Source organism: Marmota flaviventris, chromosome 8 (genome assembly GCF_047511675.1).
Source record: "Marmota flaviventris isolate mMarFla1 chromosome 8, mMarFla1.hap1, whole genome shotgun sequence".
NCBI lineage: Eukaryota > Metazoa > Chordata > Mammalia > Rodentia > Sciuridae > Marmota > Marmota flaviventris.
Window position 1 is genome coordinate 100,713,592 of NC_092505.1, and position 22,094 is coordinate 100,735,685.

Below are 22,094 nucleotides of genomic sequence, written 5' to 3' on the forward strand. Positions count from 1 at the left end.
TTTTTTTGTACTGTGGATTGAACTCAGGGATACTCAACCACTGAGGCACATTTCCAGCCCTATTTTGTATTTTTATTAGAGACAGGGTCTCACTGAGTTTCTTAGCACCTCGCTTTTTGCTGAGGCTGGCTTTGAACTTGCAATCCTCATGCCTCAGCCTCCCCAGCCACTGGGTTTACAGGCGTATGCCAAGGCACCCAGCTAAGATTAGGATTCTTTAGTCATAAAAAAACTGAATGCTAAAATGGGACATCATAAAAGTTTAAATTATGGAAAATGTAGATAATTTTTAGTTGGCTAATTATTTGTCAATTAATTAATATGAGAATTATTGGAAAAACAAATGAGATTTTATATTTTATATTATTAATATTGATTTAATGTTATTTTCATCAAAGGTTTTCACCAGTTAGTAAAGTATCTTAAATTAATCATTAAAAGAAAATAAGGCTATTTCATAAGCAGCACCATCTTAAGGATTAGAAATTCTATTTGCTTAGATGCTCATCTTTAAACTTCACTATGAAGGACTTGGCTTCCATTCTGTTCACAGATGTATGGCATTGAAACTTCAAGCATTTTCTATGCTGAAAGTTTCCTCCCCCAAAATAGTGCCATTGCTATCTGTGCACCTTAACATAGCACATTTGATTGTGTCACATTTCTTTTCCTAGAAACAATGTCTTATATGGAGATATACGGACAAAATCAAATATGCATAATGTATTTAAAATTTTAGTTTGCACTATATTCATTATGTTACCTAAAAGTTTTCTTTGCACATTAGATATTGTGCATATTTACACATAAAGTAACACTGGGTTTAACATTTTAATGTTTTCCCTAAATTCCTTCACAATGTACCACTTGTATCAGAAGATTAGGTTTAAGAAAGTTCAGATTGAAAATTTGACTGAAATAGTAATATCTTTTCCAAAAGCATGAAGAAATGTAGGGTAATACTATTCTCATGAGTCCAAGGTGAGATTTGTGCCACTTGGAAGATACAACACTAAATAGAGAACAAATTTTGAAAAGTGGGTTGAATTTTTATAAAGAACAACAAAAAAAAAAGCAAAAAAGAAATATTTCAACTTGAAAGCTTAAAATGTTTCATTTATCAAATTGTACCCAACATTCTCTGAGATATTATGGGTATGCCTTCTGAATATGTAATAAAGAAATAAGAAGATGAAATAGTCACCTACAGCCATGACTATTATAGTAAACATTTTAATATTTCAGGTTCTGTCATTGAAAATTGAATGCTTTCATATCTTGCTTTTGAAAACTGCATAAAACTACATTTCATTAGAAAACAGCAATATAAAAATTCTAATGTTCATTTGAGGCATTTAGGTGAACCATGAAACATCAGATTTATCCTTTTGTAACTGTGGACTTTGGGATCATGGAATATAACCTTCTGAGTTTGAAGTCTTAGCCATTACAGTTGTGTGAACTGGGAAAAGTTTCTTTATGTACCTCAGCTTCCTTTTCTATGAAATCTGAATAATAATGTTACCTCCTTCAAAGAACAGTTGTGAGGATTGAGTTATTGTATAAAAAGTGCATACAGCAATGTCTAAAAGATAATAAAAAAGAGTTTCAAAATAGGTTTGTTGAAGTATATCATTCTTATTTATTTACACACCTCTGAAATAGGTCTCACATAATGTCAAAATATCTTACCATGCACACTAGTATTTTTTATGAGAAGAAAAAAAAAAACAACTTGGTTGTTTCATTTAGACAGGCAGAATATAATTTGTTATTTCATGCAGTATCATTCTGAACACTTTAAAGTTTCATTCAAAAACAATCAGTCAATGGCTTTCACAATGAAACAAGTGCTAAGGTAGGTAAAATCTTTATGAAACTGATTTTTCTTGGAGCATTGACCATCCTAAGCTGTGGGAGTGAACAAAACAGACATTATCTGTTCCCATGGACCTTTACAATCTAATGGAGATGATTACTGAAATATGAGTACCACCCATGAATCATGATATAATGAATATAACTGTGAATTCAAGAATTATTTGATATGCTTAAAATACACATTTAAAACATAATAATCAAGGCTTTGCCCTAATAATAATTTTCAGGAGCATCTTTAATCCCAAGTCCTTCTAATGTTCAAGTATTTCTTTAAAATCAATCTATTTTAAGATTTGTAAATGCTACTCCAGAACTAAGGACTTTTTCTTGGCATTTTCTCAGCCCATTCCTGAAACTGTGGGCTTGCTGCCATCAACTTTATGGCACAGACTAGAGCAAACAGACATGAACTGAGCAAAACTGATAGAACTTGGAAGGCCAAAAAAAATTAAGTCAATTTGTTTCAAGTTTGGAATTATTTTCTTATCTACATTTAATCATATTTAATGCAAAGCTTATTCCCTTATTAAAATAAATGCTCTAATGCCATTGTACGAAAGTACATTTCAAGTTTCTGCAGATCATTGGGCTATAGCTCCTCTGGGATTTATGACTGCTTCCAAATGGAAATATTTGTTTTGCTCTCACTAGAACACAAAAATAGGTACAAATAGTGTGTATTTTCACATTTAAAAATTAGGCAAGACAACTGGATATACTTGCCAAACTGATGCAAAGAAAGGAAAGAAGAACTGAAGAAGGAAAGAAGGAAGGGAGAGAGGGAGGGAGGGAGGAAGATAACACAGGAGTCAGGAAAGAAAGAAAAAAGGGAGGGAGGGAGGAAGGTTTTCTGCTTCTCTTTAAATTGATCTAGTATTCAGCCTAGTTCATTTTCTGGAGAGCTGGAGGAGAATAAACATCGCCTGGTATTTCTCTTTAACTCTCCAACAAATTACACAAACAATGCATAGGAAAGAAGAAAGAATGATCTTCCAGACTATGAAAGCTTTGTTCATCCATCACACCAACAGTATACTACAACCCTTTGCCCTTTCAGCTGATGAACAAGTGAAGATGTGCAATGCAACCTAATTATTGAGAACTGAGCAGCATCAGGAATGAATTTGTTTTCATGATGCTCTCCAGCTACTTTAGTGAGGTATTTAGGACAGTGTGTTAAGTACACCACCCTCTGCAAATATGAATTAAGATTTAAATGTTTTCATAAGATATAGACACATGCTTTAAAATGAGAAATTGATTTTTAGGTATAAACTTAGAATTAAATTTATTTATATAGTTTAAAATTAAAATTATTTTTTTTCAAAAGGGTAAAAAGTGTTGAAACATTTTTAGATTTAAAGAGAAGTATGGTTGTGTCTACTGAAGTCATTTTTTTCTTAAATCTAATTAAGTTACACAACGCTGATTAATAATCTGTGCAAGCTACTTGGTAAGATTTTCTGGTTTAAAAAAAAAAGAAAAAAGATTATGTTAAGATAAGATGCCTCACACCAGAGATCACTCAAGAACTCTCACCTTATATATAGGGTTCAACATTATGGATATCTTTTCATCCTTCAGACTCAACATTTTCATAGCACACATCTAGCTATATTATATCATAATTGGGCTTTTCTTATTGGTAGTGCTAAAACTTCACCTCATGTTCTGCATGCTTCTTGTTCCTGTGGCTATTATTATTCTTAAGTTAGAAGATGATATGCAGCTAAATATATCTCATCTTTCTAATGTTCATTTAACTGAAATGTAATTTGTTCTTTTTTAATAGAGCTTAAAAAATAGAATTTTTGTTCTTGGAAAGTTTAGTACATTGCCATGTGTTGCCTTTTGATTACATTTGTTAATAGGATCAATAATACAAATTATTTTTCTCTTCCTCATTCTTTCCCTTCTCTTCTCATTTCTCTCTCACAAAAGGCTATATTCCTATTGCTCAATAAAGGTCAGATATTTAGCACTTCCATGTTTATTGTATCCCTATTAACAATAGGTAAGAAACAAAAACAACCTAACTGTCCATGCACTGATGAATTGATAAAGAAAATGTGACATGCATGCATAAGGTAATTCTATTCAACTGTAAAAAGGAATGAAATATTTTTATTTGTGGCAACATAGATGGAAATGAAGACCATTCTGTTAAGTAAAATAAGCTAGGCATAGTGCTAAACAATTTTACTCATGTATGGAAAGCGAGAAATCTGATCTTATAGCAGTTAAGGATAGGTTGGTGGTTCACAGAGACCAGGAAATGTGGGGAGCATAGTGGAATGGGGAAAGGTTGATTAACAAGTACTAAATTATAGATAGGAGCTAGAATTCCTGTTGAGCTATTTCATAGTAGGGTGATTATAGGTAATAATGTACTGTACAGTTAAAAAATGATAGAAGGTATTTTTAATGTTTCATCATAAAAAAATAATAAATGTTAAAGAAAATATATATTTTTCAACCTGATTTAAAATTACACAATGTTCTCATATATCAGAATATCCCATTACGTGGTTAATAATACAATGTTTACATTTTGGTCTCAGTTAAAAATAACTTTAAAAATGAAACATAAAATAGATCCACCACATGTGAGCTATTGGTATTGTCCTCCAGACATGTTCTTCTTGTAGTCTTACCTCTTATAGTATAGTAGCTCCACTCATTCTTCCAGTTTCTCAGGCAAGGATGCTTGGAATCATTAAAATTGACACCTCTCTTTACCACAATGTCTACCTATTGGTCTATCATAAGTACTCTACCTTTAAAATATATTCAAGGCCTCGTTATTTCTCTTGATTTATACTACTACCTCCCTCTTCCAAACAATCATCATCTCTCACCTAAATTATTTCAGTAATCTCTTAATGGTGTTTTTGTTTCTAGCCTTGAGCCATCTATAATTTTTTTTACGAACACTGCAGCCAAATGATCTTATAAATAATGCAAGTGTGATCTTATACTTTCTTTGTTCAAACCCTCTCATTCTTTCTCCTCTAAGACTAGGCACAAAGAACTATAGGGTATGAAAAAAATGTAATAGCTTTCCTTTCACTTATCTCCCAGTATTTCCTCCTGAAATACTTTCCCTCAGAATAACTGTATTTCCTACTCCTTCTTCCAGTTCCTATTTAAAAGTTCTTTTGCTATTAAATGTTGCAAATCTTCTCAAACTAAAGTTAGTCAAAGCTTAATTATCCATACTGTCAGGAGCATAGTTAGCCATACTGCCAAGTCAATCCAACCCAAGATTTTTGACATCATTCACAAGCTCAGGATCCCTACAGCTTCTCTCACTTCAGACTAGCCTGCTACAAATCTGGAATCACATGGACTCCCTCAGGTTTGATAATCCCCTAAACTACTCACAGAACTCTGAAAAGCTCATTAATTATAATTGCAGTTACATTATAGCTTGAGAATACAAATCAGAATAGGCAAGGAAAGAAACAAATAAAGCACAATCTTGCATAGAAGGCTTGAAATGCACAGTTTCTCTGTTCTTGGAGATTCATTACCCACCTGTCACACCATTCCAGGAAGCTGATCAGAGATTTGTGTGTATAATATTTATTGGCATATTATTATAAAGTCATGATTGATTGTATTATTGGTCACATTGTTGATCTTCATCTTCACCCCCCTTCCTTCCTTCTACATCATAGTAAGATTACATGGCTAGAAGTCTCAACTCTCTAGTCACATATTGAACTTTCTGACAGGGTCAGTTCCTGCCCTAAGATTATCAGTGTAACCAGCTCCATCCTCAGTTATCTTATTAGCCAAACTATTAGGTACTCACCAGGAGGCTCTTTGTTAGTATAACCTATCAGATTGATGTGAGACTTCAAAGATTTAGAGGTTATATCAAAGAAACCTGGAAAAAAACAAACATGCAAAATATAACAAAGGTGATCTCATAGTATATGGTATGGTGATTAACAAAAAATGGGGGTGAGAAGGGGAAAGCCAGGGATGGAGAAGAGTTGATCAATGTGTACTAAGTTACTAAAGAAGTAAGAAGTTCTGATGTGATATTTTGCAATAAGGTGAAAATAGATAATAATAATATGCTGTGTACATAAAAAAGCTAGAAAAAAAAAGATTTTTCACCATTGTTAGTCAGTTTTTCACTTCTATGACGAAATACCTGAGAAAAACAACTTAAAAGTGGAAATATTTATTTTGGTTCATGGTTTCAGAGATATCAGTAGATGGCCACTTGGCTCTGTTTTTTCTGGTCTTGTGGTGAAGCAGAATAAATATCATTTCAGGGAGTGGATGGCAGAACAAACTGCTCACCTCCTGGCATCCAGGAAGCAGAGAGAGGGGACAGGGTAGCAAGATATAATCCTCAAGAGCATGCTTTAAGGACCCACTTCTTTCAAGTAAGTCTCACATTCTACAGTTCCCTCACCTCCCTGTAGAACAGACAGCTATGAATTCATCATTGGATTAATTCAATCATGATATTAGAGCTCTCATGATCCAATCACCTCCCAAAAGTTCCACTATTGGGTATTGCTGCATTGGGGGCCAACCCTTCAACACATGAGCCTTTGGGGGATGTTAGAGATCTATATCATAAAAACCATGAAGCAAGCCAGAATCCTTGGCACACACCTATAATCTCAGCACCTCTGGAGGTTGAGGAAGAAGGACCATGAGTTCAAAATCAGTCTCAGCAAGAGCGAGGTGCTAAGCAACTCAGTGAGACCCTGTCTGTAAATAAAATACAAAATAGGGCTGGGTATATGACTCAGTGGTTGAGTGCCCCTGAGTTCAATCCCCAGTACAAAAACAGAAACAAACAAAAAACATGAAGCAATAATAGATGTTTCAGAAGATGTTTAATTTAAACATTATATAATGTACACATGTATCAAAATATCAAATGATAACTCATTGATATGTATAACAATTATTTAAGTATCAGCTTCAAAAAACTAAAAAGGCCAGTATTTAAAATTTATTTTGTTGTACTTAAGATTGAACCCCAGCCCTAAAGTATGTTAGGCAAATGTTCCATCAACATTCGAAATGCATATATTTCAATATGAACTTACATCCCAGACTTTTTTTTTTTTCCAAGACAAGTTTTTGCTAAGTTACCAGTTGCAAGGTTGTCCTTGAACCTGTGACCTTTGTACCTCATGAGCAGCTGGGATTAAAGTTGTGTACCATTGCAACTGGCTCCAATGTCTATATTATATACTCCACCACAAACTTCTTCCAACTGAACTTATTTGCCATTTCCTATTATACCCATTCCCCATTTTTATCATCTCTACATCCTATTACTATCTTATTTTATATATATATATATATATATATATATATATATATATATATATATACACACACACACACACACACACACACACATTCTTGCTTGTTTTCTTTCTCACAGAATCAAAACTGAAATATGTAGTCGTTTTATTTTATCTGTTAAATCTCCTGTTATTCAAATTATTTTATGTCATATATACTCCATAAATATTGGTTGAATTAATTAATGAATTTATTTTCTAAATTCCAATTCTCTTACAGCCATTCTATTCCTTAAGGTATATTTTTATTTAAACATGTTGTCATATTTCATATGAATACAAGAATATTTGCATTTTCAAGCTATTATTCATTGTAAACTGTCTCCAGTCAACCCTCTTATGAAAGAAAAATATTTCAAGTGTTTTTTTTTCAATTTTAAACTACAAAACCTGGATTCATTGTACTGGATTTTAAATCATATTGAAATATATGCATTTCAAAATTGCTGTGTGTAATTAGAATTAAGTATGTTAAGCAAGTTATAAATGATAAGCCTTTAAATTCTTCATCAAGGAAAATCTTAATTCCTGTGTTAGAATTGGGTAGAAAGATTCAGATAACTATCATCCCAAGAAAATTTATACATAAAACTAAGTTCATACATCTTCATAGGGTCATCCTATATCAATTCATTTTTTTAAATTCATTTCTATGTCTTTTTTAAATGTGTGCTCAAATATCAAAGACATGCATGTAATTTTCTAGAGCACAGATATTGGATGATAATGTCTGACTATTTTCCAGTCTTAGGTTGTGTCTTACAAACTTTTAAACCTGCATAAGAGGCAAATTGTAATAGAGCATCTTTCCATCATTTTGGTATAACAAAAAGTAGAAAAAGAACTTGAGAGTAAAAATATAGTATGATCTTCAGTATTCTTCAAAATTTTCAGGTATAATCACTTTGACATCTTATTTTGTGGCAAAAGCAGAAAATACATTTGAGAAATAGCCGATCCAAGATGTTTTAAAATTTTCATATAGTTTTGAAATCAAAATTATATATTGTTTCAGAATTGTTTACCTGGGAAAAATGCTACATTTTACAACATTTTAATTGATGCAGACAGGAAGAGAGATGTATCTCTTGTTCAGTTTTCAATTCTTAGGAGATTTTCTTCAAATTATAGAGTAAAATGCTCTATTGATTCAATAGCTACTTCAATCATTTTTTTGAAAACTATATCTGCATCCATAGAAAAAGGGATTTTATTATCTTTGAATTACAATTTGGAATGTCATGAGTTATATCATAGGACAAAGTTTGTTAAATGAACACTGGCAGTGCCATTAGTGCTTTGCTCTTGAACTCAAGTACAAGTCAGCTCCGTTTAAGTCACATTTGTAGAAGCCAGAAATGAATGTGCAGTTAAAACGGTGCCATAAGTTAATTAGAGTGGAATTAGAAGGAAAGTGGGCAATTTAGGAACATTAGAATTGCTGTACCGAATCAGACCAATGGTTCTCCTGGTTTAATATCCTGCCTCAAGCAGCTGTACTTGTTAGTTTCTACAGCTTTAAAAGAAAAGAAAAAGACTACATAATTCTCCTAGACAAGTGTGCCATCTGTGATCTGGAGAAATTTTCTTCTTGACCTCTCTCAAATAACACCCTAAAGCAGGAGGTTTCAATCCTACTATGATTTTGATTTAGCTTGAATAGCTATGGTTATTAATAATCCTTATTAAATCATCCAATTGCTACATAAAATCAACTAGTCCATCAGGAAGCTATTTATCTCTAAAGCTCCTGAATTCACGGTTGAGTATGCCTGCTTCTATGATAAAATATGAATTTATGGTGCTTATTCAATACAAGTTCTTGATGGCAAAACCTGCCACTTGAGAACTATGCTGGATGAATGCTTCTCTTTCCATAACTCTGCTGAGTTCAGAGGCTTTTGCTTAACACCTTTCCTCAAGTCCCCCCAAATCATGGATCTATTAACACTGCCAAATTTCTATTAATGATCTACAGATCTATTTGAATGATGAAGAATTTGAGGTACTAAACTTAGAAAATTTCAAATGGAGTTTGTATATATTTTTGCTTAAGGTAAAAATAAACCTAAGAGAAAGGATTGCATTCATTGATTATCTTTATTAATTTAGTGTTCTGTGTCTGGTAGAAGGAACTATAACTACTCCATAGGCTTTTTAAAAATTACTGTGAAGATCACCTTCAGATTAATATTTATAAAATAGTGCATTCGTGACAGACTTTTCATCAAAAATCCCTCAAGAATAGTAAATCCCTATAAGCTAAAGTCTAAACTATTTACCTAGGCTACCAGATATTAATTTGATAACAAAAGTATCCTAAATTTTTAGTTCTAAGGGTAGCTTCTTCTACCTTAGAATTTGAAATAATATTTTTATCATTATTTGAACCAAGAAGCAAATTTTTTACTTATGTCTCTCTCTATTCTTTTCCTTTTCCCTAGTCTTCCCCACTTACCTTTCTGATTCAGTTTCTTATTTTCTCTTCTTACTTCAACCAGAATCCCTTTCTTCCAGGTAATTTCCTTTCAAGCATGTAGTGAATGCTCCTTCTTCTGACAAATAGTGTCCTTTGTTTAGACATGGTTCAGGATACTTTGTACTGTTGGTTCTTTGCATCCATTAATGTCTTTGCTTATGAATTCCCTGAGGAAAACTATATGTCCCATATTTATTTGTATCTTTATAACCTAGATTAGTATCTAATATTAAAAACATAAAGATGCATTAATGAGAAACCTATACACTAGCCACTAACCACTTAGAGCCATTTTTATGATATCTTGGTAATCATGTTTATGGAGTGCTAGAAAGGTATAAATGAACCTAAAAATAAAAATGGAGTCAACTTTTTATTGAAATCACAATTAAAGATTTGGAAATATAAACAAAAATATATTATGTAGTTTTTGAACAAATGTATACCCATGAGATTGGTAAATAAAGAAATTCCAAATAGAATTAGAAGCTGGAATAAAGGCAAAGAAGTAAAATAGAGCTGAGAGTTACAGAGAATTGTCCCCAGTTCCTATTGGCTACTTTATGAAAATATATATATATATATATATATATATATATATATGTGAAAATAAGTTCAGCAATGTGGCTTACACCATATTTTTAGCCTTTATCTGAACCCAAGAGGGAATAATTGAAGTTTTTTTAATCAATTAGATCTATGAGAACATCAGAAGATCTTAAAAGTAAGATGAAGCAGTTTCGTAGATTAATGAGGTCACTACATAATGAGGAGATGTGTCTCAAACATTGAGTAGATGGTATTCATATTCATGGTGAAAATTTTGGGCCTGGGAAGAGAATGGAACAAAAATAACATGTTCTTTTGAGCATGTTTAAGTATAAATCAATAAATACTTTATTGAAATTGAAAACATTTTTCCCTGGTATATTACATATAAATGCATGCAGTAAACTCATCTTTACATTTTAATTTATGTAATTTTTACTAATACACTGCTTCAAGATACTAAAAATGATCAACCCGGTTCATTTATGTTTGAGATCACCAAAATATATCACCATTTTTGACTGATTCAAAATGCTTGTTGACTGTTTTACAGAAGAATATTTTTATTTTATTTAAAAATTATTTTAAAAGAAATAAAATGTCTATATTTAGGCATCCAAATGGGACCCAGAACAATAGCACAAGATGGCCAGTCTTCAAAAGCACTGAACAAAAGTACCTAAGCTTGAACACAGGATCTCCAAGTGTGCACACTAAACTACGTGCTCAACAATGCCGATTCTGGACACTGTTTTTTCCCAAAGTCTTGGAAATGACAGGTATTTGTGTGTTTGTTATCATTTGGTTAAATAATAGATTGCAACTGTATAAATGAGAAGAGGTCTACTATTTGAGGCATTGTTCATTTAATAATGTTAATATTCAATATTATGACTTTATAGCTACTTGATTCCAATGAGTCCATAATTTTAATAACATTTTTTCCAGCAACTTTAGACATATGTTTTGAGCACTAACTATACGAGTAGTACTTTAGTAGTATTTTAGTTGTTAAATAAATAAATCAAAAATAACTTTCCTCCTGGAGAAGTATAAAATTTAAATTGGGCCCTACTTACTCAGCCATCTTCATGGAATGAATTAATGAATATATGAATAAATACATAAAATAAACAATGTATAGAATTAAAAAGTATGTACTAAAAATAGGTAAAATTAATTTGTTAAATAGAATCTGTGGGATGAAAGAGCTCCAAAATTTACATATTTAAAAACATAATCAAAATGTTTTAAGGAATCTAAGATTGAAAGTATTTAAGAACATACACACATGTGTAAATTACATAATATTATAAACAAATGTGGTTAACTAATCTTCAGGGTGTAATTGATCAAAACTATATAAGGAAATACTATAAAAATCAGTTCTGATTATCATTAATTCAATATTCATTACTGAGAAAATAATTTAATTAGCTTGAGTGATCAGACCTATATCATCCTACTTTGATGTCTCTGAGAAGAATGAAATTCATATTCAATTCATTGCCAAGTTTTAAAATACCCAGTCATTAATAATTCATGTTGTTCCTCAAGTCCATTTTTAAATTTTACTTTTCAAATAAAGGCAATTGACTTTCAATCAGCTGACCTATTGCTGCTGAGTTCCATCATTCTGATTGTCATGGTTGTCTGTAATTTTCAGATTATACAAATAGGATGTCGCAACACAGTATGTTTTTATTTTCTTGTTTAGAGATTTTAGGGGTTAGTTTCAGACAAATATGAACATCTTAGAGATGCACTGGATTGTTTAATATGCCTTTTTGATTATCAGACATTACTCATCAACATTATGATCGTGTACTCCATCTGTTTAGGATATGTTTCTTACATACCAGTGCTCTGTGTATCGCCCAATGTTGTGTGACATAATATATACCCAGAGATGGGTCTCTGCCTCCCTTGGCAAAGCAACAGTGCAGTCCTTGTGTCCTCCACATGTGAATAACAATGAGGTAACCCATGTAATCTGCCAAGAGCCCAAACAGATACTATTTAACATATCACAGACTACATATTCATCTTTATTTAAAATATTTTGATTGAGTGCATCCTAATTTGAAGGAAAATAAGTGAGGGGAGAGGGCAATGGTGATTTTAAATGACTCATTTATTATATGAAAAACTGAATCCTTTTCATCACAAGTTGTCTATGGTAATTTATTTGTTGATGAAATAAAACTTAAATACTAGAAAACATTGAAAACAATCTTCAAAAATCTCTCTGTCAACATACTAATCTGCTACAAAACAGGTTGAATAAACACATTCCAATATTTTGGACCAGCTGCTGCTGCTTGCAATAATGCTGGACAATGTCAGAGCTTGAGCCCCACTGAGCTCTATAGAAATACCTGACTTGCTCTGGGCTAGTACCACACTAAGGTTAGATCCAAGGTGGCTTAAAAAATAATTTTGTATTTAAGCACCATTTTTCTTCTAAAAATTCCACCCCCAAAACACTTTTCATATTAAATATATGAATTTGTAAGTTGTAAACTAAATATATGTCATGATTATAGTAACATCAACAATAGATTCATTAATTAAAAATCATTACATTTAAACAAACAAAACCAATTTGAAGTTACATGCTTTAGGTTTCATAAATAAACAATGTATGGAGATTAAAAAGTTTAAGAACACATGTTCTTGCCATCTCTTATTTTTTCCAGCCACAAAACTTCAAATATTTTCATATTTAATTTTTTGAAAATTAGTGTCAATAAGATAGCTGAAGGACTTAGCTATTTTTTAAGGTAGCCCTACAAATAAATGAAAATTTCAGAAGATAACTACTGACTGGTTTTCTTAAAAGCAGAAATGTTTACTTCACGTAATACCAGAAGCTCACTAAACTTTATAAGTACTACTTCGGTGATAGTTTACATTTGAGCAATAAATGTTCTCAAAAAGACTGATTCTTAGAACTTGTTTAAACACATGAATTCTAGCAATTCACTTCCAGGCTATACTTCAGTCCATGCCTTGGAGCTATTGCATGCACCTGTAAAAAATAAAGTTACAGTATTTGTTTCCAATTCTATCAAATTCTGCTTTTCACTATATCTCATGCTTATCTGAATAAAGAAAGTTAAGTGGAGAAATTACCCATTATTTGTTCTCAATGATATTGTCTTTTCCATTAAAAATGAAAGAGTAAATTTATTTAAAGTAAGAAGTTATTTGACCTTTATATCATCCCAATAAAGAAAAATATTAGATATAATGGTTTTTCCATTGGCCTTTGAATAAATCATGGGATATTGTTGCTTGCTAAAATTAAAGAACACCAAATAAAAAATTGAAGAGGTCATATATCTTTTGGATTGGTTACTTTGTAGTTATTTACTTCTATTTGCAAATCAATAAGCAAGACTGACAACCAAAAATGAGAGCAGACAGGTGATTTGGAGATAAAAAATCAAACTGATTTTATTGTATTAATATGTCTGAATTCTCCACTCATCATTAACAGTAAATCAAAACAAAGACAAAGGTGTTGAGTAACTTATAATGAAATCAACTTAATTGTACAAGAAGTTTTCACAATGCCGAACCTGAATTTAAAGTAGTTCATTCTATCATCTCATCCCACATTAAAACTAAAAAAGGAAATCTAATACATTTGTGAGCTACTACATAAAAATATGAATTCCCTGATAATTTTTATAACTAGTCCATGATAGGGAAATAAATATAAGATGGGGGATGAAATAAATTTTAATGAACTCTTGAATACATAAATTATGGTGTTTTAATTATCATACTTGGCACAATTCAATGTCAATTTCGTGTCTTCTTCTAACTTACCTCCAGTAAAAATTTAGATCAATTGATCAAACTGTATTTTAATTCTCTCCTTCTGTGATCTGAATGTCTGTGTCCTTCTAAAAATCATATGCTGAAATCTTACCCCACCATGTGGTGGTATTACAAGGTTCAACCTTTGGTAGGTGATGAGGTTATGAGAGTACAGATTTCATCATGGGATTAATGCCCTTATAAGAAAGGTCTGAGAGAACTTCTCTGTTGCTACACAGGAGGGACACATGATAAGACAGCCATCTATGAAAGACGAAACACGACTACACCAGACTTCAAATCTGTGGGTGCCTTAATCATGTTCTTAGAACTGTGAAAAGTATCTTTCTGTTGTGCACAGGCCACCCAATGTGTGTCATTTCATAATAGAAGAACAAATGAGCTAAAACAACTTCTAATGTCTCTGATTTAAATAAATTGACTAAGTTCTGCTGACAAGTTGCTTAATCACTTTTATTAACAAAACAAAACAAAACAAAAACCCTTATCATTATTATTATTCTCATAAGGGAAAAATAACATTTTTCTCAAATAATACAAAATATGGGCAAAACAAAGGTTACAAAAATGTGAATTAAACAAATTATGTTCATATGTATATGAAATTACTTTTTCTTATTATTATTCTCCCATTGCTATTCCTTTCTCTTTATCTTCTATCTTGTCAAACAAAAAAAATTGATCCTCTTATACTCCCCAAAACCCACACACATAGAGCAGGTTGTCTCTGTTTTATATTTTAGAAAATATTTTGTGCCATTTTAAATAATTTTAGTTAAATTACTCATCTAAATGAAATTGTAAAAAATGAAACAATCTCATTTAATTCTAGGCATAATAAGAAAGTTAAAAATAATAACAAATTAATAGAACGTATTTATCAAGACATATATACATGAATATATAAAAAAACTTTAAAATACATTTATATTTATGTATATGAACTCATTACACTTGTAATGTACTATTATGCCTTAGATATTCATACTAAAATTGCTATCATAAATATAAAGGATCACTCTTTTTCTAAGAAATCTTCAGGTAAAATCATAAATTTATTTATGCACTTATTGTCATAAATATTCAGATTCTCTGTGTTTATTTTTCACTTTATCATTAAACAGTTATATTTCAGGAAACAAAAACTGCATTATCTATTATTTTTATAGTACATAAAAACAATCCATAATCTCGCAGAATTTAGTTTTATTAATGTAAGCCTAGTCATTGACTCTTTTTTTTTTTTTTGGTACTAGGGATTGAACTCAGGAGCACTTGACCACTGAGCCATATCCCCAGCCCTATTTTTTTTATTTTTATTTACAGACAGGGTCTCACTGAGTTGCTTAGTGCCTCAGCATCACTGAGGCTGGCTTTGAACTTGGGATCCTCCTGTCTCAGCCTCTTGAGCTGCTGGGAATACAGGCGTGTGCCACCGCGCCCAGCCCATTCACTCTTCTCTGGATTTTTGAAGAGGAGCTTTGCCTTCAGAGTATAAAATGTACTTCTATCTATATTAGGAGATCAATGTGTTGTCAAATTACACATTGGTATGAGTAATGCTTATATAGTCCCCTCCTCAAAATATTACTAAATTAGCATTTTTGTTAAGATAGATGTTTTTTTTGGGGGGTGGTAGGTGCACTGGTGAGTGGACAATATTACTTTTGAAATTGACATTAAAAAATAGAAAATAATTTCTAAACAATTAAACAGGTGTACGGAGTTTGATTGGACTATCTTTCCTAGGTAGTTAACACTTCACTAATTACTGAGCATTTTCTAGAGCATGTTATGACACGTATAACAAAATATCTGGTAGAAATATGATTTCTCTTTTTTTCTATTTTTTCATCAGTTAATTTGATAAATTTTTACAGAGCTTATTGTCTGCTGCTGTGTCCTAGGAATTGCACTATCAGTTAGAGCTACACAAATAAAAATGATAGAGTTTGCTCACTCACAGTGAAGTGGTAGAGTCAGGGTGCATGATCATGGAAAGCTTTTAAGAGAAGATACCTGCACTGAATCTTAATCCCAAGGATAAGTGGAGAGAAGCCAGATAAGCAGGGACCAGAGATGAAGTGTCTCGTGTGTCATGCAAAGGAATTTAAATTCTATCTTAAGTAAAGCCTTTAGTAATTTTAAATGGAATTCTGACATGTTCTGTTTATTAATTCCTGAAAGTGTTAGATTTCATGGCATGCAAGTTTTTCTACCTAGTCTACTTAGAGTTTCTGGAAGTATTATATGGCATCGACATAATAATTTCACTTCTGAGGCAATACTGTATATCCAAATAGCTGCTTTTATTTGCTTGATTGCATCAAGAATATATTAGCTTCTCTTATATTCATTTATACTTTATATTTTATTTATATTTGTTTTATTCTTTAAAACTTACCATGAAAGTGCTTTTTCCTGTTTTAGTATGACAAATTAAATTTACCTCTAAATGGAAATTTGTATTCAAGGAACAATGGAGATGAGTTAAATTCTACAATTTAATTCTACAATTTATTGTTCTTAACATGTATTTAATATTTCCATAGTGCTTTTATTTCCTATGTTTCACTGTGATACTCCTTTGTTTAACAATCATTGGAATTTTTACTTTCATTAGTAGTGAAGATTTTTAATCTTATTTCTGAATAATCATTTACTTATTTAAGATTTTGACCTTGATTAATTTCTTGTGTTATTCATATTGCCCTTATTTTTTCTTTTATTTATATTTCTGCCATATATTTGTTCTTGATCTTTTACTTTTTACTTTTCTATATTACTTTATTTTGCATGTCATTTAAATGACATAAGTTGAAGATAATTAGTAAATAGTATTGCTCTATTTTTTATATTACAAATGAGAAGATATTTGTCCATACTTACATTATATCAAAATTGTATGGAATGAATAAAGAGGACATCACATTCTGCATAAAAACTGGGGAAGGCCTATCAACTGATCTGTACTTCTTCATAAAAGTTAATTAAGTTTAATATATTTTGGTGATCATTCCATTGTTTCTAGTGCCCAAAAATATAAAGTATTACCACTAGAGAGACAAAATAATAATAATAATAATAATAATAATAATAATAATAATAATAATACTCTTCAAGTTAGAATTCTTTCTTTCTAAAGAAGTTGAAAGAGGATTCCAAGAATTAACTTATTTGAAGACAATTTCACTTCAATATTAAATGATATGAGTAATGCTTATATAGCCCCCTCAAAATATTACTAAATTAGCATTTTGTTAAGACAACATAAGTTTTTTGGGGGGTTGGGGGTTTCATGGTGACTGGTGAGTAGACAATATTACTTTTGTAATTGACATTAAAAAATAGAAAATAATTTCTAAACAATTAAACAGGTGTAGGGATGTTAATCAATATTAATATGGTGTTAATCAATATTTTACTTTTAATTTGATTGCTAACCATTCACTTGTTTTCGATGTTCTATATTTCCTTTCATTTCTTAGTCATTCTAAATTTTATTAACTTTTTTCTTTCTAACAAAGAATATTTGTACACATACAACATATTACTATAATTAGCATACTTATGGACTTTCAGTTATGACTGGTTATGATGAGAAATATTATAAAACAAGATTAATTTTCTACGATTACTATATTCAGACAAAATTTATTTTGATGGCTTTCAGTTATACTTCTAGTTTAAACCCTGTATTTTGATCAATATAGGAAACCCATTTTTTTAAGCAGTGTCACTCTGTTCTAAGATATAATTGTATTGAGATTAACTTTAGATCAAATATGATTTACTGTAATGGTCTTTCCTCTCTCAAATTTTAAATAAATGAATAATTTCGAAAAAATTGTAATCCTTAACTGTGACATTTCTCCATACTCAAGTTAAGTGGTTTTGTCACTGGTTATCACTGATATTGAAAATAATGGAGACATTGTCCCATGACTAGATTTTTATGTTCTTAGGAATAAACAAGCTAGTATAAATTGAGAAGAAATAAGATAAAAGAACAAAAGGAAGGGAAGATGGGAAAGGAGAAAAAACTTTAATTTTGGTTTGGGATACAGTCCTCAAAACCTTCATTTTCTTATCATTAACTTCTTTTGGATTTTGCTGGAAAATAATTAAATGTTTCATATTTTATTGTTTCAGTCAACAGTATTTTTAAAGTCAAAACAAAAATTCCTCAGGTTTACACAGCATTTGTGCACTAAAAAGTTTTTCAAAACAGTAAAATGTATAGATATTTAATTATGAAACATAATGATTATGAAACAACTTTACATTTACATTTACATGAATCACTAGATTTGGGACCATTCCACAAATAAGAAAAGGAAGTCAGATCCAGGATCTTTTCTGTAATTATTAAAATTCATGTCCTAATGCTAAATTACCAATAACTTTTTTTATATAAAATTTTTATTATTTTTTAACTTTATAGAGTCCTCATTTTGTCAGTAACATTTAAAATAGCATGTAATTATCATTAAAGGAGAATAAAAGGGGATTATTTGGTATGATATTTAAAATCCTTTTTTTCACATTTAATGTGTTTTTGACCCTTTAGGAAAGTTCTATTATTAACAAAATATATATATATATATATATATATATATATATATATATATGTTTGATCTTTGAAAGGCTATTTTTATATAACAGTGGGACATTTTATATAAATTCTCAAATATTTGTCCAATGTCCAAGCATTATAAATACTCCAAACCTAAATATATCTTAAAATACAAAGGAAATTTAATGGATATTCAAATGTTTTATACATTTTGATTTTCATGCAGACTGAAAATGGATCATTGAATTGTTTTCTCCAAATTAATTTCTTACAAAATTACCATTAATTTCAAAGTTTTTAAACTGAAAAGAATATATTAAATTGTCAGTTCCTATTATCAGCATTCTTGAAATTACTTAAAATTTTCTTTTCAGTTTAATGACTATGACTCAGCATCTTAAACATTTAAGAATGAAGATAATCACAAATGTATAAAATGCTTATATAACTTAAACCACATTACAGTTCTGTCTACTTATATCAGAAACATTTTGAGTTTTTAATTTTCACATATATTAATATACTTTCAAATAAATCAGGATTTTGAGGTTCTTGATATTCATAAAACTTTTTTTGGTTTATTGCCTAATTTTATTTCTGGCCAAACACTCCTTTCTCCAGACACATATGAATACTTTGTGAACTGCTTGAAAAGAGATTTGTGTTACCTTTCTATTTTACAAAGAAATTAATAAACTGCTTTCACACAGTAGGCAGCTAGAACAACAGCTAAACATTGTTTGGAATTTAAATAAAATGTAATATGTGTAATGATAACCTCAGAGTTCTCTTTATGCATTGATAAACACTCATGTGTAAGCATTTTACCAACAATAATGTTCTGCTGTATAATTACATATTTTAAAAATGCTTTACATGATATTTTTGTTATTTTGGAAAGGACTAATGAAAGCGAATCTACATATCTTCTCGGAGGCTAAAGAAACATGTTAGGTAATTTGACATAGTATTATATATGAACCCATTTCTTCATTTTATTTATTTTTACATTTTATAGAAATTTTACACATGTGTTATTTATATTTTCACATATGCATTAAAATTGTATTAAAATTTATCAGGTAGAGATAGAAGCTGATATTAAATAATGAATAAAGAATTGCTATGTGGTGTACTTGGAGAAAATGGCATCTATAATCAAAATTATTTTTCAATTAATGTAAGCAGATTAAAATTTAGATTAATGCAACTTATTCCATGTTCTACAGGAAATATTGATGAAGCAGAACAAGAGTGGAAAGCAGGATTCCATCGCTGGAACAATTACATGATGGACTGGAAAAATCAATTTAACGATTACACCAGCAAGAAAGAGAGCTGTATGGGTCTCTAATTAATAGATTTACCCTTTAGAGAATGTGCATTTTCCTCTAGATGAAGGTAAAATATCAGTAGTTCTCTACACATCTTCGAAGAAAGCTATTATATAGCTGAAACAAAACTGCCAGAAGGGTAATATTGATCCCTCACATCTTTCACTTAGTATTTTACCTAGCATTTCAAAACCCAAATGGTTAGACCACGTTTAATTAAATTTCACAATATGAAGTTTGACAATTAATTATATGCATATTAAAATGATGTGCTGCTTTAATCTTTATTTTCTGAATAACTAAGTGTTTTTCCCCAAAATGTATTTTGTTTTTAGTGGCATATATATTTTCATTATTATTCTTAAAAAAAACAATCTTTTTAAAATGAATAAAATCTTGAAACACTGGATGCTATAATTTACAGTGTTATTTCTTCTAATCAGTTGGCAAGATTAATGCCAATGTGAGATATTAAAACAAGCACAGACAATAATTCCCCTCTTTTTTGTTTTACAAAGGCAAGAGAGAATCCTAAAACGAGAGGCTGAGCATATTGGAAGTAACGATCATAAAATCAAAATGTTGCCATCAAGAGACAAAATCAAGAAGTCTCTTTATAAAGCAAGAACAAACTAACTTATGTCCAAGATGGGAGGAGGAGTGGTTCATGGGATCATTCCATGTGTTTAGGACTTGTCCTGCACATATTAATGATGGGTCCCTAATTACCCATCTCACAGATGTGCTCTTAAAGTGCCTTTAATGGTGATGATCAAACATAATCCTGTTTCATCAATCAGAGGATTTTACATCAAAAGACTTAAGTGATTAAAAAAAATACTAGAATCCTGGAAAAATGGCCTCCAAAACCATGATTTTGGTGTATAAGAGAAAGCCTGATAATTCAACTACCTTTTGTGTGATTGTTCCTTATGAGAATCAGGAAGGAAATATAAAACAAAAATGTCCACTTACTGTATGACATATATGATATCAAATCCAACCTGGGTTTTGTCACAACTATCTTTAATGTAACATGAACTCTGAGTGACTCTTTGGGTGATGGCCATTAAAAGGGCAATTTAGATGCAGATTCTAAATCAGGAACTCCAAAGATAAAGTGGTGCATGAAGATACAGAAATTCTTGTCTCTGATTTCTCCTTGGAGGTTTATATTTCAACTGGCTCATGATGAAAAATTTTGGTAAGTTGAAATATCAACATTTTGTAAAGTCCTTTTTCTAGCATATACACAGACTCATGGGAACTATCACTTAATCTTGGTACATGTCTTAAAAACTGATAATTATACTTAAATCTGTAACAGAGCAAATATAGTAAATCCAATTAGTGTCAGGACATTAGCTTGATCAATTATTTACATAATGGAAAACATATTTTATGGTTTAGTATTCAAAATACTTATAAGGACTAAGGTAACAAGTCTTATACCTTAAAAGAAACAAAATTATAACTAGTTTTCATTTTCTAAAAATTGGTTATGGAATATTTTCTGAAAAAAGAGTATAATTGTAAAAGTAAACTAATTTCTGGCCAATTTGAAAATAAATTTCATGAATAAATCTTAACATAATTTCAGCTGTGACATGTTTTGCCAAGTATTCTAATAAATGTAACCTTCTGCATATTGCTGAATAGGGTAATAAACTCAACAGTGAGTGAAATTTCTCTTTCATAGGGAGTTTGGTTTAAAATGAAGGTGTGCAGGAAAAAAAAAGAAACAGCTTTTGTTGGATCTTCCTAATGTAAAACAAACTGGAAGCACTATCAACCCTCTGACTATGGAAAAGTAAAGCAAAAACGTCAGATTTAAACACACACACACACACACACACACACACACATTTCTACAAACAGGAGTTTATTGGTATTCAGCACATGATGATATTAAAGAAATTCACTAAGTGATCTCATGCAGGACACAATCAGAGTATGAGACAGAGTGTATGATGGTCATATGATAGTTATCTAATTAAGCATCAAAATAAAATGTAAAATAATGTAAAATATATTTTACAAATATAATATGTATCATTTATGCATATGTAATAATAAAAATA

The 22,094-nt window shown here is 30.6% G+C and overlaps 1 protein-coding gene across 1 annotated transcript in view; it reads left to right on the top strand.

Moving 5' to 3' along the window:
• Bche (butyrylcholinesterase) overlaps positions 1-21,438 on the top strand; it is a 74,296-nt gene extending 52,858 nt beyond the window's left edge. Inside the window, exons 3-4 of the mRNA XM_071615838.1 lie at positions 10,867-11,033; positions 19,909-21,438. Of these exons, the coding sequence (XP_071471939.1) occupies positions 10,867-11,033; positions 19,909-20,033 (292 nt within the window). The 3' untranslated portion in view covers positions 20,034-21,438. The remainder of the gene's footprint in view (positions 1-10,866; positions 11,034-19,908) is intronic.
• The last annotated feature ends 656 nt before the right edge of the window (positions 21,439-22,094 follow it).